Source organism: Mycteria americana, chromosome 6 (assembly GCF_035582795.1).
Source record: "Mycteria americana isolate JAX WOST 10 ecotype Jacksonville Zoo and Gardens chromosome 6, USCA_MyAme_1.0, whole genome shotgun sequence".
NCBI lineage: Eukaryota > Metazoa > Chordata > Aves > Ciconiiformes > Ciconiidae > Mycteria > Mycteria americana.
In genome coordinates, this window is record NC_134370.1 from 6,695,876 (window position 1) to 6,722,492 (window position 26,617).

At 38.5% G+C, this 26,617-nt stretch overlaps 1 protein-coding gene across 2 annotated transcripts in view; it reads right to left on the bottom strand.

Annotated features, from left to right (window-relative positions):
- Positions 1–540: 540 nt before the first annotated feature.
- The window catches only part of PLPP4 (phospholipid phosphatase 4), a 62,439-nt gene continuing 36,362 nt past the window's right edge, over positions 541–26,617 (bottom strand). The window contains exons 6-7 of one of the 2 annotated variants that reach the window (XM_075504432.1): positions 9,286–9,456; positions 541–3,554 (exon numbers count right to left, since the gene is read on the bottom strand). In XM_075504432.1, coding sequence (XP_075360547.1) covers positions 3,496–3,554; positions 9,286–9,456 — 230 coding nt within the window. In that variant the 3' untranslated portion in view covers positions 541–3,495. Of the gene's footprint in view, positions 3,607–9,285; positions 9,457–26,617 lie in introns of both variants that reach the window. The other variant, XM_075504431.1, reaches the window with a different exon arrangement.

The window sequence follows — 26,617 nt, forward strand, 5'->3', positions numbered from 1 at the left end:
GGCAAAGAATAGAGGGCCAAATCAGACTAAATTGCACACAACAAAATCTGAGAATGAATCAGCATAAATCCTCCAGCTCTGTTCCTAACACATTGCCTGAGATACGCATTCGCTACGGGGACGTTTTGCTGACTGGTTCGCAATCTCATGCTTCTCTTGGTTTCAGGATATTTCTGCTATGTTCTATTAGATTTTTTTATTCTTTTCTAGTCTAATCACATTTGTTATTGTGGCACTCCCAGTATTATTTGAGATATGGAACTTGACAGATGAAAGGGACCTGTTGCAGTTTAGCTGGTTAAATATTTCAAAATTTCAGCCTTGCAGACTTACACTGTACATTTCCTTGGATGAAAGTTGGATGGCATAATTTGGGTAAAGGAGGAAGGCTGTTCCATTTTAGTGCTATCAGTAATGACTTTTGGAACTATTGTTTGTTTATCAGTAATGCAGTCACATTTAGGCTTGGTTTTTTTGTAATACTCCATGCGGTTTATTAATGAAACTAACTTGGTAACTTTTACTCTTCTCAAAAAAAATGATAACACACAGATGTACAAACCCACATTCATGTGTTGTTTTATTGGTGCGTTACAACATTACATTTCCTTCACATTGAGAAAGTATGAGATTAAAATACATTGATCCACAAAAATGCCTTCCCTACACTGACTTTGCACTGGTAATTACAGCGCCTACAGATCCCTCCACAAGTTTCACTTCATTAAGTCTTTCATAATTTTAATTACATTTTAATCAAAGCTTTTACATTGTCTATTTTATGACTTGCAATTTAATTATTCCCATTAAAATATGTTATTCTTTGCTGCTTTGCAAAGTTCACCAATTACTCTTGCAATGTAAGTATTTATGCTGCATTACACTTCATATTCCAATCTTTTAACAGCCACTACTCATTTGAGGGCTGTATAAGCTTTCCCAATCCCAAAGAAGATCGCTTGTTTGTATCAAAAGCCATTAAAATACTGGGAATGTGTACAGCACGGTTAGGAGGCCCCACTCATTTTTGAGAATAAGCCAGATCTATATAAAAACATGCAAAATGCTCTACGCATCAGTATTAAACTTCTAATTTTGATTTGAGATTTTTTTTAACATTTGCATATAACCTGGAAGACGAGGGTTCCTGCTGAAAGAAAAAGCTAACGGCTAAGCCTATACAATGTGAAGACATGATACCCTTACTCTAGGGCTTTCATTAATCCTCCCATATGAAGTAATAGAAAATGATATCCCTGTTACAGAATTCTGTAGGATGGTTTAAAAACTTTATAGAAAGATTAAACCTCCACTAAACTGTGTGGATTTCTAGAATAAGAGCTCGGTTACACTAGAGAAGTGTTCTGTCAAATCCAGTGCAAACGCAATGCCAGAATAATTGTGCTTTGCTGATGCTAGTTTTGTGAACTAGCATATATGCACCAGCAAAAACACAGTTATGTTTGGGTAACTGTCTCTATTCTAGAGCTCAGAATAATGTAACTGTCAGTAAAAAATCCCACCTTTAACTGACGCAGCCAAACTGGTACCAGTTTTACAAGTAGATCAGGCCTAATTTCTACGGAACCCTCCTGGGTTCTTGCCTATTACATTCTGTTTGTTAATGTCATTTCCCATTTATAGTTATTACTAAATATCATATAAGTTTATATATAGTATGGTAGCATCCTCTTGTACACAATTATTACTTTTTTTTTTTTAAAGGGATTCTTATCTACTTGCTTTCTATAAAAATTCAGGTGTTGCCAATCAGGAAGTAGCTCTTCTCAAAAAAATCTACAAAGCTTACCTTTGAGAAAAGTAAATGACAAGCCTTACATAAAGACATTGAGCTGTTTGAATCACAAAATGCCTACAAGGCCAATACATATTCCAACAGGAACACATAAATTATAATTATGGCAGCAGTCTCCTCCAGTCTAAAGCACCGTAATAATGGTCGTTGATCAACGCTATCTTGACCGCTTTAACCAGCAGCTCTGGCTAAGGAATGTTCAACTGCCAAGATGTGGTCTGGAACATTTGCCTGCATTTTCACAGGATATCTATGAAATAAAATTCTGGAATCTGACATTCTGCCATCCAAAGGTACATCATTTCACAGGAATGTGATGTATACTGCATAGTGCATACATAACAAACAGGATCCTACCAATAATAAATTAAAGTCATACATTTAGTAATCTTCTCCATACCAACAGTGTTTAGATTCAGGTGAGTTTCAATTCAGGTACCAAGCCAACCTTTGCAAACACCATGCTCAGGAACATGATGAGCTGAAAATGTGGAATGGGTCTAGTGGAAAACGGTCTCCAGCGTTCCTCTGGATACGTTACAGTGCTGGAGACCACCATGAGCAGTCATGGTTGTGCACCCAAAGTCACAAATGAAAATCTTTGCATTTCTGTAGATCACTGATGCTGCAGTGAGTCACTACACAAGAATGAACATGGCACACCAAGATTCACAGAAAACATTGTGTTTCTTCATCCTCACAGTTTTAGGATTTTTTAGAATTTGTTTTAAAGACTTCAGCTTGTTGAATGTCATGGGTGTTCTTTTCTTTCATTTTGTTTTGACGGTAATTACTGCAACAGCTCTCAAAAAATTGCTAATGATGTAATACCAAGTTTCTAATCCATCCCGTGATCATATATGTTATTGCAAGCTGATAATTTTAACAGTGTGGAATTTCTTGAATGTCAGCGTCATCCTGTGGAACTACTAATGCAGGAGGCTTGGCTCTTACAAACACTTAATCATTCATACCTTTCGGTTGCTTGATCATTAGTAGCTCAGAATGACCTTGTCAAAACTTGACAATTAATACGAAGTTCTATCAGCATGTGGAGATTTTTATGTTAGAAGGCAACAAGAGAAACATAAGGATGATGCCCAACTTATCAAATTATATAAAGAAATGGCTGGCCACAACAGATGCTGAACATCTGATGAAAAGTGCTGTGTGTACTCATCACCCATCAAAATCAATGAGTGCTGAAGATGACCGGAACTTTCTAGGAGACACTCAGTACTTCAGAAAATCTGTTTCCATATCTACTATATCCTCAACCACATCTTCTTAAAATTACTCTCTTAACCATTCTCCACATGGGATTGTTTTTATTAATGTTCTTTCCCCTTCCCTCAAGTAGTCTATCTGTTTGCAGTAGACTGAAAACAGATAATTCAGTAAGTCAATATGAACGGAAAATTTAACTTTAAAAGTATGATGATATGGCATTAAAAATAAAATATTTCATTTTTCTTTATAAAAAGGAAAGAAACAAAAGAAAAAACACGTACAGTAAGAAACACCATGTTAAGAGACCAGTTTGGAGGAAATGTGAGAAGGCTAAAAGTTCATTCTGCACATTTCTTAAAGTCATACAGGACCTTCAGTTATTCCCTCTAGAGGCAGGCCGGTAGCATTATCTGCTGTAGGTCTCTCTTCTTTCTTCACAGAGTTCTGATCTAGCAGGCTGACATAAGATTTATGACAAGCTGTATTACCCAAAGGAGGGTAGTGTTGTCTGTAGCAAATATAAGCAAAAATGAGGCCAATGATCCCTCCAACGAAAGCATCTAGACAAGAAAAGCAACAAAACCAGAAGTATGTTACCATGGAAAAGACAGCCAGTAGTGACAACTGTAAATAAAAGACCTTTGGTTGACCTGGAAGTGTTTAACCCAGAAAATCTGAACCTCATATTTTCATAAAGAATTTGGAGGTGAATACCACCATCATGTAGAACACGTAAAATCGGTATTTTTGGGTGGGCATCTCCAATATTTTGAATACCCAAAATGCAGATGGTCGGCTATGTTTCAGGAGATGAACAAGGGAAATAGAATGGTTTCCATGGGGCATTAAATATTCATGATGTTCCAGCTCACTGTTGACCAGCCTTTAAGGGTAGGCTTAACCCACGTCTTCTTTCAGTTTGCCATGATTTACAATGACCACCACCAGGTTTTCCATTTATGAACAATACAGTTGAACTATGCTGTTTACAGCATCCAGAGCTCTCCTGCTGACAGGTACACCTCAAACTATTGCACTGCCTACAGTCTGCTCCTTGTCTCTGCCTAAGTACCCCCAGGAAAGATGGCAGCTAAAATGGCAGATCTACTTGTGACTGTTTTGTATTCCAGAAGGCGTTCTTCAGTGCAGACAGGGAGCAGGTAAGATGTAGGATGGAAAATTATCTTCCTTCAGGAAGTGGGCCACTGTAGCTACAACAATTCATTTTACTTGCAGCTCCTGAAAAGCCCCTGAGAAAGACAGCTGTTGAGAAAAATTTCAAGCTGAGTGAATTCTTCCTAAAAGCACATGAAAGGTCGAAGACTAAGCGTGCCTGTTAACTGATTTAACACCTTTTGAATATCTTTCTTTGATGCCATTTACTATACCATACTCCTACCAGAAAATAAAATAAGATAAAATAAGGCCATTGAATGAGATATTTGCAGCTCTCATACGCAGGCAATTTTAAGTTTTGCATGGGAACTCCGCAGCACCTGAAGGGTAAGAGGACTTGTTCTGTTGTCAGGTTCTCCTTGCTTCTTGCTAATATGCTCGCCTGATCTTGTGTTTCATTTTCAAGCAACCAGAGCAAAACTTCACTGAAAATACACGCTGACTTTGAAAGCCTCAGATGTGAACACAAACAATAACCAAAGTGAGGCAAAAGGCACTGGCTAGAATACGACTTCACACCATGTTTTATTTTATCAAGGCTTACTAAGCACCGTAGCATCTGTGTATACCTGTGTTTCTGTATTTTACCTCCAGTTACAAAGAAACCACGGTGTAATAAAAACAGCAAATCATTGAGTTTAATGACAAAGAAGGGTTACTCAAGCCAAATTATTTTTGTCTAAAATAGTTAAATACAGATTAAATGCCCTAGTTTGTCAGTCTAGTATATATTAGGACAAAGGGCATGTTGTTCAATTTTCAGTGGGTAATAAATGGCTTGTAATCATCGGAGGAGTGAGATTCTGAAGAGCCTTTTAACAGGAATAGCTAGGGCAAGAAAACCTGAAAAATTTAAGATTGAAATGGATAAATTTAAGAAATGCGATTATAAGTCACAGTTGTCTGTTGAGGAAGAGGACTAGACTGAATGACCTAGCAGATCCCTTCTAATCCTATATTCTCTTCCTCTACGCTAAAGGACATAACAAATCTATCACAAACGAATGTAACAGAGATTCAAGTAAGATTTTAAAAGGTGATTGTGTGTACCCAGTATTTGCAAGCAGACAGAAGCTCAGCCTACCCGTACCGGCAGCTGACTGATTTTTGTACCCTTCGGACTGTCCCTGTCAAACTGTCATGGTACAAAAGGTACCAAGGGCAAGAATTTTCACTATAATATACTATTACAGTATAAATCAACTTGTAAAATATTTAGTTATTGTAACAAGATTCACTTTCTATAAACCTGTATTGGTTGTAATTCTCAGACTACCCTCCTTTAACTGTGGTTGACTGAATCCTGTTCCAGCTGCTTTTTAATTTTGCTTAACAATGAGGTCAAGCCTATGATTACTATTTTTAATTATGGAGAAACACCAGATTTCTGCCAGTTCTCTATAAGTTCCCTGGTATTTCAAGACTTGCTGAAAACTTGCCTAGATAATTTATTTTAAAACACTTACATGCAAATTATTCAACCCTGTGCCTCAGTTCAGGCACCACATTAATACAAATCCACTACGTGACTTAAGCCAAAGATTTCTAGCTTACTGACCTTGACTGGGGTACTGAGCAAACACACAGGCAGCTATTTCGACTCCTGTTTTTGAAGACAACAATTCTGTGTTTTGTTTGAGCTCATGGTAGTCACAGCTTCCTTTTTTTTTTTTTTTCTTTTTTTTCCTTTGCCCATAAAGGAAAAAGAATATTCTTTCAGTCTCAGTATTTATCTTTACTTTTTTTCATACAAAATTTCGATTTATTTCACGAGTGAATTAACGTTTTCAGAGTTATAAGCCTATACAGAGATCTAGGGACTTAAAAACAGTCAATAGATTCATGATTCATAATGAAATATCCTAATATTCACCAATACCAACACTAAGATCTTGAATACTACGTTTTCCAGCCAAACTGAAGGGAGCTTATAAAGTACTCATAATATTAACTTTCTGAGCCCACTCAATGGCTTTTTAAGGTAAGGATACCCCACTCCATCTTTCACCTACAGTATGCTAAGTCTTGGACATTATATTGATGGTCCTTGTTCATTCCCCACAGCATAGTTAAGACTCCATCATAAAGCCACCATAAGTTATTTAACACAATCAGTTGACTCTGCTGAGCATAAAATATAAGGCCTGAGCTTCTGTGCTGTATATGACAGAATGAACTAGTCTCTCCCTTGAGAATGCAGTGCTTTCAGGTAAAAGCATAGATTACCTGCAGCATAATGTCTGCCAGCCCTGTTCTTAGCTTGGGAAGAGCTGAGTTTTCAGCTCCATCTCCTTAAACTTCAAAGACAAAAATGTGAGCGGCTGTAATGGACACAGCCGCAACCCCTTGGGTGTAGTTTTCTTCCACCATATATAAAATACACCATAATAATCTGCCTCGTAGCACACGTTTCAGTACATAAATAATTCTTACTCTTGGCAAGAGAGAGAACAAACTTTAAACATGTGTAAACTCGTTTAAACTTGAGAGTAAACCTGTGCACTCCCATTCACATTCATTCACACTCCTCTCTCTCTCTTTAACAGAGTTCAGACCAGCCAAGTGTCACACACCGAGCACGAGATTCGTAACTCTGCCGTCTGTCCCGCCTGCCAGCCTGGCGAGGCACGCACCTCACGTCCAGCAGCTCTGTGCTGGAGGCTCTCTCCGGCTCCGAGCGCCGGAGAGCAGAGAAGAGTAATGAGCCCTGTAACAAGACAAGGCCCCTGCAGGAAACCAGGACTCCTTAAAGAACATGTCAAGGCTAATGGTTGGTGATTAAGCGGCTATGGGAGAACAGGATGCTGCACGAACACAAAAAACAAAGTAAGAAAAAGCATGGATGAGTCTTGCTCTGGTATGCTGACTGCAGTATGAGATAAGAAACGCTGAGTGGGACAGAGATATGCTGTACTTAATCGAAACTATGTAGAGGAAGCAACAGAATGATATGTCTTAGAAAACAGGTAAACAATATGTAACCAGTATGAAGCAGATACTTGAAAGGAGCGCTCAGGACCTTGAGGGGAGTATAACTTGCAAGGCCAGCAGTACCATACCAGCAATACCATATCAAGCCAAGATGACCTACATAACAGTATTAGAAATACTAAGTTTGGTATTTCTGATAGGAATATGGGGATAAAAAGGGAAAAAGTAATTACAGGCTGGTTTACTTAGGAGGAGACATGAGTGGAGAAAGGTAGGTACAAAGGCAGCAAAAAAGAGGGTCAAGAAATGGTAAAAGAAATAATAGATGGTAGGGTTTTCTGACAGTGAAAGTGTAGATGCTGACAGACAGTAGTAAACTGACCTGTGGACGCTGGAGGGAAGCCATATGGACAACCTGCCAGACTCTCTACCAGGTCCATGTCTGAAAGACTCAGTGTGGGAGGCTAAGCCGTGGTATAATTCTGACTTAATAGAATGAAGTCACAGAATTGTAACTTAGTCATAAAGTGTGTAATTAATCAATAGCATAGCCTTCTGTATCAGTTACGTCTCACACCTGAATTTTAAAGGACTCCGAGACAACAGTCTTCCTGTGACAGATGCAGCTGGTCTGACTGGTGTTGCGCTCCAGAAGTGCCTACTGTGAGGGAAGAGAGGATGCTGCGGCATAGCCCTGAAGCTATGAAGGTCAGTGCTAGTTAATTCAACCTCGCTAAGAAACCTCCTGAAAGGTACCTACTCTAGTTACATTGTATTATAACAATGCCTTATTTACACGAGAAAGCTCACATAATATGAAGATCCAAAGTTTCCACTAGAAACAATACGAAGTAAATGAAAAAGATATTAGGACTAAGCATCCTTCAGACTGTCCATGCTTCACTTAAGAATATCCCCTGTTGTTCATTATATGTAGACTTTTAAGGATGCAGGTTCATCCAGGAGCATTTTATACAACTCGCCCAACATATCAAATGCTGCTGTTAGAGTCTGACGAGCCATCTCCCATTCTGTCAATAACTGTCATTCCCTCACAAGGGAAAGGTTTAAGATTGTGTGGCAGGTTTCTCGAGCTTTGTGGATGTACTTTACGATTAAGAAAGACACTCGCACGCTGCTTCAATGACCTAGTCATCCATATTGAATACATTCAGCATTTATTTGCAGTTACAAACTAATGAATATGCATTGGTACCACATGTATGGTACCATACTGAATCCATCACGCTAGCACCCAGTCAGTATAACAAAATATCATCCTTGAAATATTTGCAGCCCAAAGCTATGGAAAATAATTTTTATTAGGATGTAACAAGAAGATGAAACATTTCCTTAAGTAGGACCTGACTTTGGAAAGTATAGAATTGACACCACGGGAGCAATTACAACCTTGGCCAAAAAAATTAAGAGAACAGAAAACATCAAACTTCGCAGCAAGGTTTTCAGAACCTGCTACAACCTCTGCTATGTAGCTTGGTACACGATGTTTCTATACTTCTCAAGGAGGGGCCATGAACCTACCTCATGCCCAATATACTTTGATTTGAATGAAAAACAGTGTATTACATCATGTGCATCAAATGACCAGAACACAGACCAGTGACTGAGCGCATCTTTGCAATGGCCAGCTACGTACAAATGCTTCAGTCTAGTCTAACGCACATGCAGCCACATGTTAGCAATCACTCACGTACCCAACAGGTACCTAGCAGGTACCTGCAAAAGCAGTAGGCAAGGACTAGGCCACACGACAGAGCTACTCTGATGGGCCAGATCCAGCCTACAGCTGGATCCATCCAACAGTTGGATCCATCCAAGATGGCTATGGCACTGACCGACATTTGTAAAAAATGATGATGCAAAAAAACCCCACTGATGTAGATTTGTATACAAATATGATGATGTACATTTTGTATATAAACACATAGAATGATAAAGGTCCCCCGCAATATTTTCAGACATTGAAACCCTCAGCATTAGTCCAGGAGCAAGGAAAATCTATAGCATACTATTGTGTTGTAACTCATGTGATTTAACCAACCAACCAAACAAAAAAATCAAATACAAGACTAATAAAAAAAAAGTAGAAAAAAGGTATCTCCGTGGCTCACCTTGCCAGTGATGCTTGTAATCGCACATACGTGACAGCGCAATCATCATGGCACAGTAGAGTGGGAGAATTGCTGCACAAAGCCGCCAGCTCTTCCCCCGGCCATTTTCCGTGAAGCAGTGTAACTTTCCAGCTAGGTAGAAGGTGGTAAAGCCAAGGCCTGAAAATGCAACTGATAAAGAAAAACACAGAATTACAGTATTTTGTCATTAACACTGTACGACACTATCCCTTACAATCCTTTAAGATCTGACAGCAAGGTCCTCCTACAAGGTCCTACTACAAATGATGCTGTTATAACTCAGTATTTTAAAGGGATGCAGCAAATTGCCTAGGCAGAGAGCTTTTTTGTTTTCTTCTTTTTTTTTTTTAATAAAGCAATCATGATCTTACAAACTTTAAAAAGCACAGTACTTTGGGGCTGAATGGAAGAAGGTAGTCTCCCACAAGATGCATGACGTACGTATGTTCTCCACAGCAGTGGTGTTATCTATGTAGCAATGCAAGCAATCAGGCAAGTAAATACTGCGAAACAAATCCACTTCCTTCTCATAGATACTCAGCTTTCACAAATCTGATGTCTGCAAATACTGTGGTACCTCTAGACATTCATCTACCCAATAGCAATTGAACTTTTTTTCCTTTAGCAATTTACCTTCTCCCTCTGGGGGAGACATCGGCTGTGGAAAGAACCCCTGATTTTATTTGCACATTAAATTAAACATTTAGGCAAATTTTTAACTTGAGTCACAGAAGCTCTTTCATGCTCAACCTTCAGCATGTCTTTCCTGATTTTAGACCTGTGCTAAAAAGTTAAGGTTCAAAGCAGAAAAGGATTCAGTCAGTTTGCACTGCAGTTGAATTACATTTAAATGAGATTTTTAGGTTCCATTAACCTGTTTCTATAGAACGTGCTCAACTGGCAGTGATGACAGAACTCAGGCACAAGATTTCTGTACTGAACTTCTTTCCTCTTGCAGCTGTTCACCTTCCAGAGAGATGCTGGATGGATATTTTTTTTTTAAATATGCATTTTAAAATTTTTTTATAAAAACATTGAAACACATCTTCTATTTTCTCCACAAATGTCATACTCAATTTTGCTCCTGACTGCAGAGATCAAAATAGAATATAAGCATGTAAAGCACAGATAGCAAAACTATAAATATTTATCCAAACATTTGAAATCCTTTTTCTGACTACCTTTATACTTTTTATCTTTGTGATATCTAAGCACCTCCATAAGAGGAAATAGGTCACATTCATAATACAAAATTCTGTTCTAATTCTGCTATCAGTGAATTTAATGGTAAAATCACCATCAATGCTGGGTCAGACATGCATCTTTTTTCTAATCTCCTGCTAGGGCTTTTCAAATGCCCTCCTCCTCATGTTCCCAAACGCTAAATGTGACAAAGTAATTACTTTGTGCTCTGCTGATAAATCTATGGGATGGTCAATTTTAGCTGACGGTACAATGGAGTGGTTTCATAAGTTTATACTACACAGCTGTTTGAATGCAATTACTGAAGATTTGCATTTCATCTTCAAACACACAAATAAATCACTTCTTTAGACTGGATGTGGCGGAGCAAGACAGAATGCTGATTAGTCATCAAACCAGTATATCAAATAATTGTTTCCTAGAAGCTTTTTCAACCAGCGCCGATTCCGTACTTGTCAGAAGACAGTGGGAAGCAAACTTTAAAATATAACAAACAATCCTGAGTAAATAAAAGATTTCTTACAAACTGGGTTATCTTCTTGTGTACAGACCTTTGAGAGTCATATAAACTTGCTTTGCCTTTCAGACTGTCTATCAGACAAGGAGAAATCATTTCTTCTGACATTTCTATGTCATGGTATTCTTGAAATGAATGTATTTTCCTAAGAGGAGCATGTCTTACACAGAAACAGGCTGTGAGATGCACAGTCAGAGCACCAGGTTACAGTCACTATGGGAAAAAATCAATCTATGATCCTGACAATGTATCTCAGAAAACTGGAATACCCCCCCTCCCTTTTCAAACATCCTCCCCAACTCTTAGTACCCAGTGTAGACTGACACACTTAAAACTAAAATAAACATTTCATCTTCTTTCCAGCGTAGACTTTCTCTTGTGCCTCTCATGTTTGCTAGATTAGCCACTGGAATATGACAAAAGAGTACACTGCTCTCTTCTGTGCTCTTCCTGTTGCACTAGGTAATTTTTGTGGCAGTCTTTTGTATCAAAGATCTGCAGCTCTTTATAGGGTTTTTTTTTTGATGGCTAACAACACACCTTCGCATCTGTACGAGCAGACATAGGGTTGTCCATTCTGCAGACCTTTGGAACTAGAAACATGTATAAACTTACCTGAGACTGCAAGGACAGGACTCGTCTGCATCATTCCATCTTCCAGCTGAGTAACTGGAATGAGCAAAACTAAATCCGCCTTGGACATTCAATTATCAAGTGCAATCCTGGAATGAATACTTTCAAATACTTCCTCTCAAAAATTAGTTTTATTTTCATATTTCCATTTTCCATCCCAGGTTATTATTTTTTAGATCTTTAGAAGAGGATGAACTGAAATCTGAGGACAGTATTCCCAGGCAGAAGCTTCAAGTGCTCTGTGGGTTCATTTTCAGGCAATCTACGATGCCTAGCAATTTAGAGGGCCTAAAGAAATATTGCCCAGACTATAGTGTAGGTGCTGGGTTCACACAGACTTGTATTCACGATTACTAGCACTTGCCAGGCAATTTTACTAGCAATTGTCAGTGTGGTGGACAGCAGCAGCAGATTTAGCGAAATGGGCTTTAGAGCAAACCTTGTGCTGTTTTTAAGAAATTATTTCCCCAGAATTTGTTTTTTTCAGGATCTGCCACATTTCCAGAAGGAGGTGCTCGTGAATGAATACAGAAGTTCAGCAGAATCTGTACTTCCACTGGACACAAAGTAGAATTTGCCTTAGATGGTTGATGTGTTCCTCTAAAGTAGAATTTGCCTTAGATGGTTGATGTGTTCCTCTAAACTGAAGGTCAGGAAGAAAACAGACTCACAAACACTCCTCCAGGAGAACCTAGGCCTAATGTAAGGTGGAAAAGTAATATAATGATACTCTAGCTTGTGGCTATGAAACTAATATTCTCCAGAGCAGCTTTACATGGCAATATTGTAAGATTGACTTCCCTTACCCTGGAGCATGCACAGCCAGAAAGAGCTGCCTGACCCAATAGTCCCAGTGTCTGCAGAGTCAGCAGCAAAGAACGTGGAATTAACAGCTAAGCGCTCTGGGATGTGGGAGTATCCATTATAAAGGTAACTATATATTCCAAGAAAACTCGACTGCTGTGCACTCCAGGTAGGCAACTTCTTTGCTTGATGGCTATATTTTGAAGATATTGTCAGTCAATGACATTAAGAAAAATAATTCACTCTTCAAAAAACCTGGGACTACAGGTGATAGTCACACAGCAGAATTGGTCAATCAGTAGAACGTATTTGAGCAATTTTTTTTCTGCACCAGCTAGAGTCAATACCTCACTGTATCACAGAGAAAATGCAAACACACACACGCACACATATCACATGCCCTACTATATTACATACGGCCTACCGTTGTAATAAAAGTTATCATTCTGCATAAGAAGACATTCCAAAGAATCAGCAAAGCAATGTTCCTCATCTACACAAATACTCCTGCTAAGTTGGTTTCTTCCCAGATTATAAGAAATTAATAGTCTGTTTATATAAAGAAGGCAAGAGCAACATAAAATACCAACCAGCCCTCTTTGGAGACATTGGCGAAAATGAAAATAAGAAAATCAGTCTGTTAGTTTAAAACAATGTTAACTCAAGACAGATGTTGATGCAAATGCCAGACAGAAATATTTAATTGATTGTAAGTGTTGGAAGAGAAGAAAGAAATTAATCAAACACACAGTATAAAGAAATGAGATATTTTAAACAATTGGTGTAGCTAACTCAAATCAAAGTCCTGACGTTACAAGTTGCTGAACACAGGAAAACCTCTCCCGAGACAAGCCACGTGTTCTGGCAGGGCTTGATAAAACACTGGAGATTTTGTGAACATATTGAAAGACAGAAAATGGAATATTTGCACTCCACCAGCCCTGAGAGGTGTCAGCTGAGACAAGGTTACCGTTATTCCCAGCGCTATGCAAACACACAGAGAGGACACTGTCCCACAAAGCTTAGCCACTAAAGATACAAAGGCAAAGGAGGCAAGGTGAAGTGCAGAGAGCAGCAGGGATTTGCTCAGTCAAGGATGATACCTGGCTCCTGGAGAGCCAGGCTCCGTGCCCTAGCTAGAGGCTTGTGCTGCCTCACTGTTCTCCCTCTGCCTTCTGAAATTTGTTATTGAACTGCTCTCTTTAAATAAGGCAGCTATGGTTTCTTAAGAAATTAACAGAGATGAAGCGAATTTTGGAATGAAAAGGGAAAATGTACCTCTTACAGGAATAGGTGCTGTGAGCTAACTTAAAGGGGATAAAAGACTTGAAATGAGAGAAAAACACATTAAGCAATATTTGATTTGTTTCCTTATGGTTTACTTCCATTTCCTGGGTCTGCTGATAGCATCAGATAATTGGTTTAGGGCCAAGGGGGCTATTCACACACCAGTAAAAATCCGGATTTGCAAATCTTTGTACCTTTCTGAACAGATTCTGAAGGGAGTTGAGATTCACAGTTCATGTTATGCATGTTTGGGGTTTCTTTAAAGGAGTCACTGGAATTCACACGTATTGTTTTTGCTGTATTTATATGGTTTTATTTCAAACTATTATCTACAAAGAATCTTTAATAATGCATATGCACTTTCCGGATAATATTCATGGTACCTAGACAGCCCCTCACTCATGAATAAACATTAGTTTGTGAAAAATTAAATCAATTTCCATTCCTTTTTATACCTGTTCTAGCTGGTTTGCTTTTTCATAATGTAGACCTACTGGTTATGTAGACCTGCCAGTCAAAGGTGTCTAACTGATTTTGTTTGCAACATGGCTATGAAGCATTCAGAGACTGTACTGCAAGTTCTGTCACACGACCCAAGCCAGCAGGGCAATAGAGAGCAAGCACGTTGTCTCTCTCTGCTCATCAGAATGAATTCCCTATTCCCATTCTCAGAAAGACTTTTGAATACCAGTTACACGTGGGATCCATCAACTTGAAGTCACCACTTTAAGCTGGCCCAGTTCACAAAGCGTACTGGGGTTTTTCTCTGCAGATAACGCTGCTTATTTTGCTTGCTGAATAAGGACTGTTCAAAAGTTCACAGAGTCGGCAGTCAGAAGGGACCAGCTGATATTTTCGTCTGCCCTCCTATGTATCACACCATTAAGTATGATACAGTTAGCACCAGAATGTGAGTTCGGAAAAAGTATAATTTTCAGAGAAATAAGCTGAAGATAGAGGAGGAGAATTATCTCAGATGCAAGAGGACTTGTAACACCAACCACTTGGTGAAGTTCTTACTGACAAAACCATGATCAAATTGTAAACCACCATCATCATGAGCCATCTTCATCTGAGGACTTGATTCAGTAAAACACTTACAATAGGAAGAAAAATATAAACACTGCTATGCAGGCAAAAAATCAGTAAGGCTCTCCAATAGCTTTCCTACAAGTAGCACTGCTCCTGCTTCACAATAATCAAGTAGATGCAGAATTGATGCAAACACTCTGTTACAAGCACCTGTTGAGGTATAAGGAAAAGGAAGTATCTGAGTATGTTTATTTACTGTTACAGCAATGACATGAACAAAATACTTCATAGAAAAAACCGAAAACCTGGCATGCCTTCTGCCCAAGGAGTTCATGTACTAAGCTCTCATCCTGCAGTTGGATCAAAGGGCGCAGAACCTTGTCACCATGGAAAACCATTGAAGGGGATGATGGCATTCTGTGAAGGTACCAGGTCCAAGCCCTGCAGATCTGATGAATGAGCACCGAGTAGAGGGTAGAAAATGGAAGAGTCAAAAAACCCCAACTGAATAGGTTTTTAGAACTAACTAGATAGCTGTAGACTTCTGTGTGAAGACAAGAAAGTGGTGTTTTGACCTTTACATCCTAATGGTTTAGGAATTACCAGCTTAAGAGAGTGCCTTTCACCTTGTTTTGTGTAGGTGGGGCATCTGGAACTGCTATTGGAAGGCACATTTTAAAACTATACCGTAACGGTACTTGAAGCGTGTCAAAAACCAGCTTCCTCTTGGGCATTATCATTATTGGAATAAACAAAACTACATTAGACTCAATCTTTCAGTTTGTGCCTATCACCTTCTTTAAAAAAAAAAAAAAAGTTCACGGAAGAAATAAAGACAACGATGGCACCTAGAGACACAGCAAACCCCATCCTGACATCTGATCCTCTCCAGACAGCGGATCTAGGTGAGTTTAAAAACCTATCTGTATGGACCAAACCAATTACCAAGTTGAAATGCATAAAGTGAGAAACTGTGAACAAGAATCTGATCTAAAGCACCCCAAATAAATTATTCATTAAAAATGTAATTGCTTTTGTGGGTATTTTCTGGAAATTAAACTACCCCATGAGGATCTTCAGCTTCTCAAGTTTTAATGAATGCTTTGCTAAGCACGCAATACATGTCTTCTTTACGCTAAGCAGTTTTTGAGCTGAGGAAAAAATCCTAACTTATTTAAGTGGCAATAAATTATGAAACTGCAAAACAACCATTCAAATGGCCTATGTAACAATCAGAGAAAATGATCCATCTCTTTGTCTGTAATGCTTTATACTTGCAGTGATTACTGTATATTTTCCAAATGCAAACACATACTATTCATCACTGAAATTGCACAGCAGCCTACTGCAATTTTAGCTAGGGCTACTGGTGAATGTTTTCAGTTTCACACTGTTCAAAGACTGAAATATTTATCTTTCCTGAAGGAAGAAGTATGATACCAAATGGCTGCATAAATTTTAATGCTGAAATTCAATGCAAAGAGGATTTTATAGAAGTACAATTCCCAGAGAATGTTTTGAGCTTATTATCACGGGCAAAATATTTTAATTTTTTTCCAAGTGGGACAGTCAATCACCTTCCCTTTGGCTTAGCTTTATTAATTTCTTTTCACAAAGAAAGACAGTTCAGAAGCAACATGAAAAGCACATCACAAAATACAAATGTATGCAGGGACTTGGGAAATAAAAAGGAGATATCGGAGACAGAGACATGTTAGAACAAAAATAGACCTATACTATCTGAAAAGCAAGCAACTAGAATATTAGTCATCAGGTTGTTTTTGCAGGACTGTCACAGGGAATTCTCATGAACCTTTTTTGTTTTTTCTGACATATTTTATTTTGATGCACCTTTCAAGATACCTCATTACACCTGAAATATCTAAAGTGGTCTCAGGGTGCATCTCACTGCTACCAAAAAGTGAGAACTAAGTTCTGATTGTTCAGTTAATGATGCCATTTACAGAAAGTCCTAAAAGTGACTGTTCCGTAGCCTGCTTTGCCATTTCTGTTGACAGAAACCTTGAACAAATGCCCTTTCTCTGAGAATACAGTAAAGACAAGCCCAAAAGTGCTCAGAGTCTGGAATTACTTTGAAGAGAAGGGGTCAGCACTCACGCGCTAATCAAAGCAGCCTTAGCATTAATATAAGCTACAAGAGACTGTCTTGTAAACTCAGCCCTAAGCATACAACTGCATCAGACTAGAAAGATATCTTTCTCTGCAAGCTGTGTTTTTTACTCTTTACTCACTGCCAAGATCTCCATGCTTCTCGATTACACTTTGTGAAATTAGGTCCAACTAATGAACTTGTTTCAGATTTAAACCTAGGACAGAATGACATCAGGATGCAACTGGTCCTTGAACACACCCATGATGGTGCTACTCTAGTGTGGTCCCTGGCTAATGAACTCTTCTCCTTACAGGCACCAGGAATACCAAGCGTTGACTGAATTTTTTTTCTTAGATCAGATGCGCATCCCTCTATGAAATAAAGTCCTGATACTATACCTCTAGTTTCTTGAGAAAAATTGTTAAAACTAAGATAAGAGTTGCCAGGTTAATTCAAACAGGTCAGTACTAATTAAACAGCTACTACCCTGTCAATTATTAATAACCAGAGAATAAGTTTCACTTTCTGCTAGACCTTAGCATAAATACAGTATCTAGCCACAAGCTTTAGATCATCAGCTCTCCAACTCTAACACAAATTATTGTCACTGGGGAATTTATGAAGTATCTACTACAAATAATCCCTGTCAAGAGCAATTTTTTCTTTCCAGTTGATCATTGGAAGATACCAAGTCCCACAGCGTGGATCAGGGTAACTTCTTGCTTCCTGCTTTGCCATACATATGCCATCGGTAGTATCCTTGATAACAGATCACATCCTGCTCAACCACTTGTCCTCCCATTCACCATGCCAAGTATTTGTATCAATCTTTTGGGGATGTGCATTTAATTTAAAATTAGTTTGAAGCGAATTGGTACAAGCATACATATTAGCATGTAAAATACAGTTAAAAGACATTTCAAAGAGTACCTTGATGGACAGAAACTTTTTACAGTGGAGGATCGGAATGCTTCTGTCTAACACAAGATGCAGCATAGTAGGCAGTGTCAAAGAGTTTGCTGGATTATACCAGTGTTAGTACTGCCTGCAAATAAGGCCCCTAAATAATTCAAAAAGAAACTAAGGAAACCCCAAGACTATGCACAGCTCCAGCAGTAAGCTGGATCTTCTATATAGAAGATCTCTGCTTCTCTTTTCATGCTATGAGACCCAGCAGGAACAGGAAAATTATTTATTCTTGCTACACTGCAAAATGGAAAGCGATGAAGCCTGATCTATCCACCATTTGCAAGAGGAACTTATATAACATTGGGGGGTTTATGTAAAGAAGAAGGGGGGGGGGGGGGAAGGCAAGCGATCTGAAGCCTTCTTCAACCACACTTTAAGCAGCAAAGTGAACCAGGACACCAAGAGGTGTCTGGTTCAGCTACATTACACTATCACTGAATTCAATGCTGGGCTCCAAACTTGTAAATAACTCTCTCAGAGAAACTTGTAAATAACTTTCTTCAGAGAAACAGGGACTGGAAAGTGGGTATCTTCATTTCCAATTCAGTCTAGATCCTCTGAAGATAGCAAAAATAAAGTAGTTGTCCATTCTGAAGTACACAGTAGAACTAGGATTAATCTCTTTAATCATGCGTAGAAAAGGAGAAAAATATATTACCATATACTACCATAAAAAAAAAGTTATTGTGTTAAATGCTACAGTATAAAAGACAATGCATAGAACATGTTTGCTAGGTAGGATAAATACCAATGTGGAACCACTGTTTTACACTGATACGATATCATGTATTAAAAACCCGCATTTTTTTTAAATTCAGGAAAAATAGGAAGTCTTTTGGAGGTACGCTTGAGACATATACATAATCTGAACCTCAAACAGACTAGCAGGATTTGATTTATTATTACAGCTGGAAAACTAAACTTTAAAGAGTTCATCTCACAAGTCCCTCATGAATTCAAACAGCCTTTGTTATTGAGTACTGAGAGGTAAATATGTCAGAGAAGAGGTAAAAGCATTAAACACAACCATTCCTGAGTATACTTACAGTTTGAATTAAGAAGCCAATAAACCCCACAGGAGATTTTTTTTTTTTCCTTGCATATCTAAGAAATCCATTCCTTATTTCTCTGGATTCTTCTTTAAGAGCATGAAATATTTCAGAGAGACACTGCCATACAGCTGTTAATTAAGAGATTTATCTTGAAAATAGGGGAGTAGCAGCAATTACTGCCAAAAACCTGTGGCTTGTAGCTCATCTGTTACTTAAAATGTTCACTTTCAACTGAAGGAAATATGATTATCCTCCATGAAATTGCTAGCTAAAGATAATTAACAGTTCAAATTTAGATACCCAACTATAATTACATGTACTGCAGTAATATTTTATATAAATTATCATAGGATAGCAAACAATTCTATTGAAATTCAATAATTTCTTCACTGTGTAGCACATAAATCATTTTAATTTTTCAAACAAATGGATGGCTTTTAAAATGTAAAAATCTTTTCCTTTTTACAACTAATTTCAATTATTTAGTGAAAAAGGGGAGGAAGAGCTAGCTGTCCTTTCACTCTAAAGAGATAATATTTTCCAGTCTCCTTTCTTCTCTTTAGTGACACAGCAAGACACACCACAAATATTACATTCATTTAATTAGTGCTTCATCAAGCAAATCTGGTGCAAGCATGAACTGCATAATCAGCTTTGATATCATCAGAGAAGGCAACTCCTCGGGTGTAATACAACGGTAACGCACCATACAGTGACAAACAGCACTGAGTGGAACAGTTAATTGTGGAGATAAAGAGAAAATAAAATATTAACCCATCAGCCAGTCAACAGCAAAGGTGCTATTTCTTTTAAGAACTGTTGTAGTAGTCCTTACCTGTCGAAGATGACAACTCACACCAAGACGACTCCTAGTCTGGCTGTCAGAGACTTTATTACTGGTTTAGAGAAGGAAAAAAACCAAGAGATTTCTCTCTCCTTCCCCCAAAACCAAGGAGTGAATTGGACAGAAAACTAATTTAGGAGTAATCTTGAGAACGCTTTCTGCCCAAGTAAGCAGAGTTTAGCTAGGAGGAATGGGACACATCCAAACAAATGCAGACACTGCTACGCGAACCAGTTATCGAGACTATAATTGCTGGAGATAAATAGGCATTTCCAAGGTATGCTATATAACATTTTTTTGGTAACAGAATCAAGGCCAGACCCATGAGTAGGTACATCCAAATTATACGCCTGCTCCTCGTATTTAACTCCTACCCATTACCTACCTTACTGCAAGAGGCATTCTCTGAATACAGTGATACTCTCTTTTTCATTCAGAATCTAGCCTCCTTGCCATACTAAACAATACTAGACAGTGATATACTATTCTACTGCTTGATAACATAAATATATTTTAACCCTTGCCTTTAGACTTTTTTGTTATTTACAGCAACTAGTAGTTCCATTTTTCTAGACAGGATCTTGCTGTGTTCACCCATACAAACTTACTGATTTCACGGAAGTAATGAAGGAACACAGCCAGAGCAGAGAAGACGGAGAACAGAATAGAATATTTGCGGTCGGAAGGGACCTACAAGGACCATCTAGTCCAACTGCCTGACCACTTCAGGGCTGACCAAAAGTTAAAGCATGTTATTAGGGGCATTGTCCAAATGCCTCTTAAACACTGACAGGCTTGGGGCAGGGACCACCTCTCTAGGGAGCCTGTTCCAGTGTTTGACCACGCTCTCGGTAAAGAAATGCTTCCTAAAGTCCACTCTAAACCTCCCCTGGTGCAGTTTTGAACCATTCCCACATGTCCTTTCACTGGATACCAGGGAGAAGAGATTAGCCAAGACAACAGGCTAATACAATGAGGAATAAAATGGCTAATCATATGATAGAGAACTTCCTGCATCACTGAGCACCCCTCACCAGTTCAGATCATATTTAGTCCCGAGTGTCTGTGGAAATGCTATGATACCAAAAACATCTGGTCAAGCATTCTGGTTTCTATTTTCTGATTAATTTCCTCAGTAAAATCATCCAAAGATTTTTCCTTCCTCCCTCCTCCCCCGCAAGAGAATTTTTTAAAAAAGACCCCCTATGCCTCCTATCCACCGGCAGTTTCATCCATGAGTCCAACCTACATCACCTTCCAACATGATCAGAAACTTCCAACATAATCATTTTCCAAAAGTTTCTGGTTGTTTAAACAGAATGTAGGAACCCCAGACAGAGAGACTTCTAAAACCATTGTCTCAGTTCAGATTGAAACAAGCAAAAACTAAAAGTCTCAAGAGAAAATCACCAGAAAAATCAGTTGATTGCAACAAAGCAGCATTAGTTTTAAAAACACTTTGCATAAACTTTTTTGTATAGGTTTTGTTAGTTAAAACACTGTCTTCATTATTTGCTCAGTCCTCTGCAGAAGGGAGGGGAAAAAAATTACCTACTTAGTTAACAGTAATAGCTGGTGCTTTCTATGGAGAACTGACAGTAATAGCAAAATCCAAATGAGGCTTTCTGCAGATGTTCTGTACTTTTATCTTTCTGGCATAAATAATATGCTTGATTTCCTACATTTATCTCATAGCTTTTATCTCAAGAGACTTTTAATATCCCCTTGTTTTCAAGAGACCTAAATTAATGTTTTCAGAAATCTTTATGACTGAGATTCCTGCAATATGATAAACCAGTCAGCCACCTCTAAAGAAAGGTGCCTAGCATTTTAACTTTATAATTCAATTTCAAGGGGTTTATTGATTTATTTTTCTTTTGCTTACAGCAGAATTGTAGTTGATACTCTTGTTTTTATTGAAATAATTCTGGATTGACTCAGGGTTATTTGTATTACAACAACATGTACTTATGTGAGTCAGCTCTATCACTCTTGCTGCTCAAAAGGGTTTTGAGTCAACCAGTAGCATTTGGAGACTGATCACAACTAGCTCTTGTAGGGTAGAAAACACACAGCCCAACTCATGAAGGTGACCACCCCGTAGACAGATTTAAAGTCCTCACGGAAACAAAATGCTCGGTTTGACTTCCAAGTAGCTCTAGTCTAGGCAGAATGCTCTCATACATATTCTGGTTTATTCTTATCGTGGGCTCTAAGACCACACCATGATGTGAAACAGTGCTACAAGAGGAGACTGTCATAACACTGTCTTCAACAGCGTACGCCTGATCAGAATGCAAATGCTGCCACAGAAAGTCTTACCCTTAGTCTCTACAGACATGGAAAATTACCCTATCAAGATTAAGAGCAAGGACTGCTTCTAGCAGTCATTCCTGATCGAACCTGATCAAAATGTTTCACAGCTGATGGAACTGGGGGCAAATTCACACACAAATATCAGCTTCTAGTTCTCAAAACAGGAATTCTGACTAGACCTATGATTCTCTATTTTCCTCTTTGCAGAGGAGGATGAAGGGATATCCTTCACAAGGCCAGGGTTTGACCTGAAATTAAAATTAGAAGAGAGCAAACAAACATGTTTATGCAGTGAATACAATGAACATGCAACCAAGCCATGGTTTTGCTTGGGCTATTTACCTGCTTCTCATATACAGTGCAGTAGCCAAGCTTCTCTTATCTCCCAAGTGCTGCCTAAAACAGCCCACTCTTGAGCTTACCTACCTTAAAGAAAACTCCACGCTGAAGGATATATTACTAAGGAAGAGCTAACAGCACATCTGATTTAGAAACATCTCTACATTTGGTCGGTTCTTACACAGAAATACTACACAAAACCATACCGAATGGATTTCAGAGCGTCATGTCAGCACTATGCTGCAATGGCAATTTCAAGGAATCTCAATATTTGCCAGTGCTGTAATGAGACTTCTTCCTTAAAGATAGTCAGAAATTGATGTGCCAGCCTCCTCTGTCTGAGTTGAGTTGATAGCCATCCATTTTCAAATTAGTCTTGAGCTTTCTGACCCATTTCGCTCCAGAGAAGAGCTGTCACTGCAGTTCATAGATGAAAATTGATCTTTAGATCTCTGGTGTAACTCAAAGTCCTTTTAACTGAAAAGGTCAGTCAGAAGAACAATGGTCTTAGCTTTACATACAGCTAAAGCTTACAACATCACAACAAAGTCTTCTGCAGGCGTTGAAATCAAGCATATACCTTAACCTTAGCTTACGAATTTTACCTGAAAAGTTAAAGTTAGGCCAGAGAAAAGGGAGAATTAGACTGAAAGGTAATTAAGCTTCTTCCCTACACAGATGAAAGCAAACTTAACTGCTGTAATAACAGCAATAGCTGCTGGGAAAACTGGTTTATCGAAGCTAAACTCAGAGATTTACTCATACTTCCAGCTCACTTTTTAACTTCAGCTCCCCAGCACTTGAGGAAGAACCATGCTGACACACAGAGGAATTCATTCTGTTCCTCATTAATGACCCAGGATTCAAGAGGATTCCATGTTCTTGCTTACTGTCCTCTGAAGTCTCACTCTACTCTTGAGTACTCATGAGCTGTCTCCAGATTAGGAAAAGCAAAAACAAATAAAAAGCCCTCCCACATACACCTACACACCTCTTTGGTATCCTATGTGGATCACAAATTACAGTGGACTGCAAGTCAGCAAATCACAGTCCTGAGATCAAGAAAGCAACAGGCTTATCTGGTACAATTTCTGATTTTTCGTGCAGTCGTTGGTATTGCTAAATAAGATGTTACCATGAAGAATCACATTACTTTCAGCTTTTCTTCAAGAAGGTCTAGATAGCAGAGCGATATAACACCTCATGCTTCAGTTCTTTTAGTCATTTTAATGAAAAAGGCTGGGTGCTGGTGAGAAGCAGAGAGCCCTTACATGGCTTGGAAGCAAGCCTACTGTTTGCAGAGAAACGGATGGCAAGATAAGGACATGTCCTTTCACCTTAAGATCTGGTATATTCTGAGACAGATAAGTGGTAAGCATTGACAAAGATGAATAGCATACATGCGTGGCTATATCTTTTCATAAAGAAAATAGGTGGGTAAACAGCCACCTTGTTTATCCCAATAATACGCATTATAACTGCTTGATAAACTGGCACCTGAGCCAGTTTATACTCAAACTCTTGAGAGCTTGTGGAAATTAACTGTTGATTCTTCTTAGAAAAAGGTTGGAGCACAGACCTTCAGCATTCACTTTCTCTATTCTGGATAAGGGAACTATCTCCTGAGTACTGCCTCTGAAGTTGGGAATACTGCCATTCCTGGACAAGATGGCATGCTCTGTAAGGCATGAGGTTGGTGATGCACATGGTCATTTCCCCTACTGCCACCTGCATTCAATGATAATCATCAAATGCAAATTATATTAGCTTTCCAATATTTATTCCAGCCTTACCAAAGAGCAGTCTCAAGCAGCTAACACAAGAACTCCACTTCTGGGAAATATGTCAATGCTGGAGGGAAAGGCATGCATATTCCTAATATCTGTAAGGATGTGGGGGCTGACCATGCTCACAAAGGAAGAAATGGTAATGTGGTGAAAAAAGTCAGTTGGGATTCCTCTCTCCTCATTTGAAGACAGGGCTGGGGGACCTCTGCAGAAGAATTTTTCTTATATATTCTTAAGCTTGTTACAACAGATTGAGCAATTACTGCTGTCATTCATAATGGAATCTGGCTACTTAAAGTAGGAAATTACTATTCAGGACTGGTCTGAAGATGTAATCTCATTTATTATGCCAGCAGAAAAGGGTAACCAATTACTTTTTCCTACTGCTCTTTGTATTTCCTTTCTTGGAGACGCTGTTCTTTCTCCCAACAAATAAGCACAGATGATCTCATATCCAGTAGTCTTATAATGTGCATATCCTATTTTTAATATAAACAGAAACTATAATGTGTAACATGCTCCACTGGCAATGTTTTCTTAAAGCTATATTAAAGTGCACAGTAGCTATTAAGATCCTAATTCCTTGGTCACTGCTCCCATTAACCTGTTTGCTGATTACTTCTTTGATGTAGTAATGATGACTATTAATAGATTAGAATTCTCCAGGCAGTTCAGTTCTGGCATTGATTTTGATCAGAGCAAGATTATACCCTGTGTTGGAAACGGATGTTTACCTTGATTTGCAATGAGTTCATACCTGCAAAGGCTCATCCTGAATAACGAAACTGTGAAAAATCATTCTGCGTGATGTTACAACAGGTTACAACCTGGCAAATCTGGCCACTGCTAATGTTAGTTACATTAATAGTGGCATATTACTACCTAGGTCTTATTTGTATTAAAAGTGCAAATTATTAAAAATATACAGTGAAAGGAACTGTTTCTTTTACAAACAGGAATTCTTTATAAAAATGGGGTCAACCAATACATAAAAGTTGAGTGTTTACCAATAATTTGCCATCTTGTCTATGAAGACTGTGAGGTAAGTGTAAACTATAGCTTGCAAGGCAGAGAAAATAATTTTCTTCTTCACTTCTAAAAGGCCATTATTCTCTCAAACATGTTGAGACCCCTTCATTCATCAAGGAGATAATTAAAAAACCTATGACATAACAGTAGCTGTTATTGTCCCTACAACTAAATACTCTGATGACATGCTTCATTTCAGATTTCTGATGAAATTCTCTGATTTCTTCAGCTGTATTCAACAGTAATTGCTCAACTCTCTTTCAGCCAATAGAATACAAAGAAGAAAAAAAAAAAAACTACACACAAGAAATGAGAGCTCTTGTACAGCACTATGTTAACATTCACTCTGGAAGCTGTACAAATCAAATTGAGATGTTACCACAAAGTAATTTCTTCAAACCTTGATTTTTCCTTGCAAAAAGGAACCTCTGGAATCAATAAAGATTTCTATTAAAAAAAAAAAAAAATCAATGGCACAATTTAGCCAAAAGTCAACTTTTCAAACTAATTTAAGTAACTAAATTGCAGCTACAAAAATAAAATCACATAAGTATTTTATTTCTTCTACTGCTAGTACAGCACTTTTACACAGAAAATGTTATTTTTTTTAATTGATTTTATTCCCATTAATCTAGCCAACCCAACATGAAATTTTAAGTTTAATTATCCCTGCAGCCACTGGGTTATTCAACTGATTTTAGTTTTTATCAAGTTTGTCTTTCAGTCAGTTGATGTGAAATCCACTAGCATCAATTTGGACCTTTCTATCTGAGCTCAATGGCCAACACGAATCTCCTGAAGTTCAACACAGGGAAGTGCAAAGTCCTGTTCTAGGGGAAGTAAAGCCAGACTCTTCTCAGCAGTACCCAGTAAAAGGAGAAGAGACAATGGGCACAAACTGAAGTACAGGAAATTGCATTTAAACATAAGAAAAAATATTCTCACTGTGACAGAAAAAACATGGGTTTCCCTATGAGAGAGGTTGTGGAATCTCCATTGTCCTGGTTTCAGCTGAGAAAGAGTTAATTTTCTTTATAGTGGCTGGTATGGGGCTACGTTTTGGATTTGTGCTGGAAACAGCGTTGATAATACAGAGATGTTTTAGTTGTTGCTGCACTGGTCAAGGACTTTTCAGCTCCCCATGCTCTGCCAGGTGCAGAAGAAGCTGGGAGGGGACACGGCTGGGACAGCTGACCCCAACTGACCAAAGGGCTATTCCACACCATATGGCGTCATGCTCAGTATATAAAGCTGGGGAAGAAGAAGGAAGGGAGGACGTTCAGAGTGATGGCGTTTGTCTTCCCAAGTCACCGTTACGCGTGCTGGAGCCCTGCTTTCCTGGAGATGGCTGAACACCTGCCTGCCCATGGGAAGTGGTGAATGAAT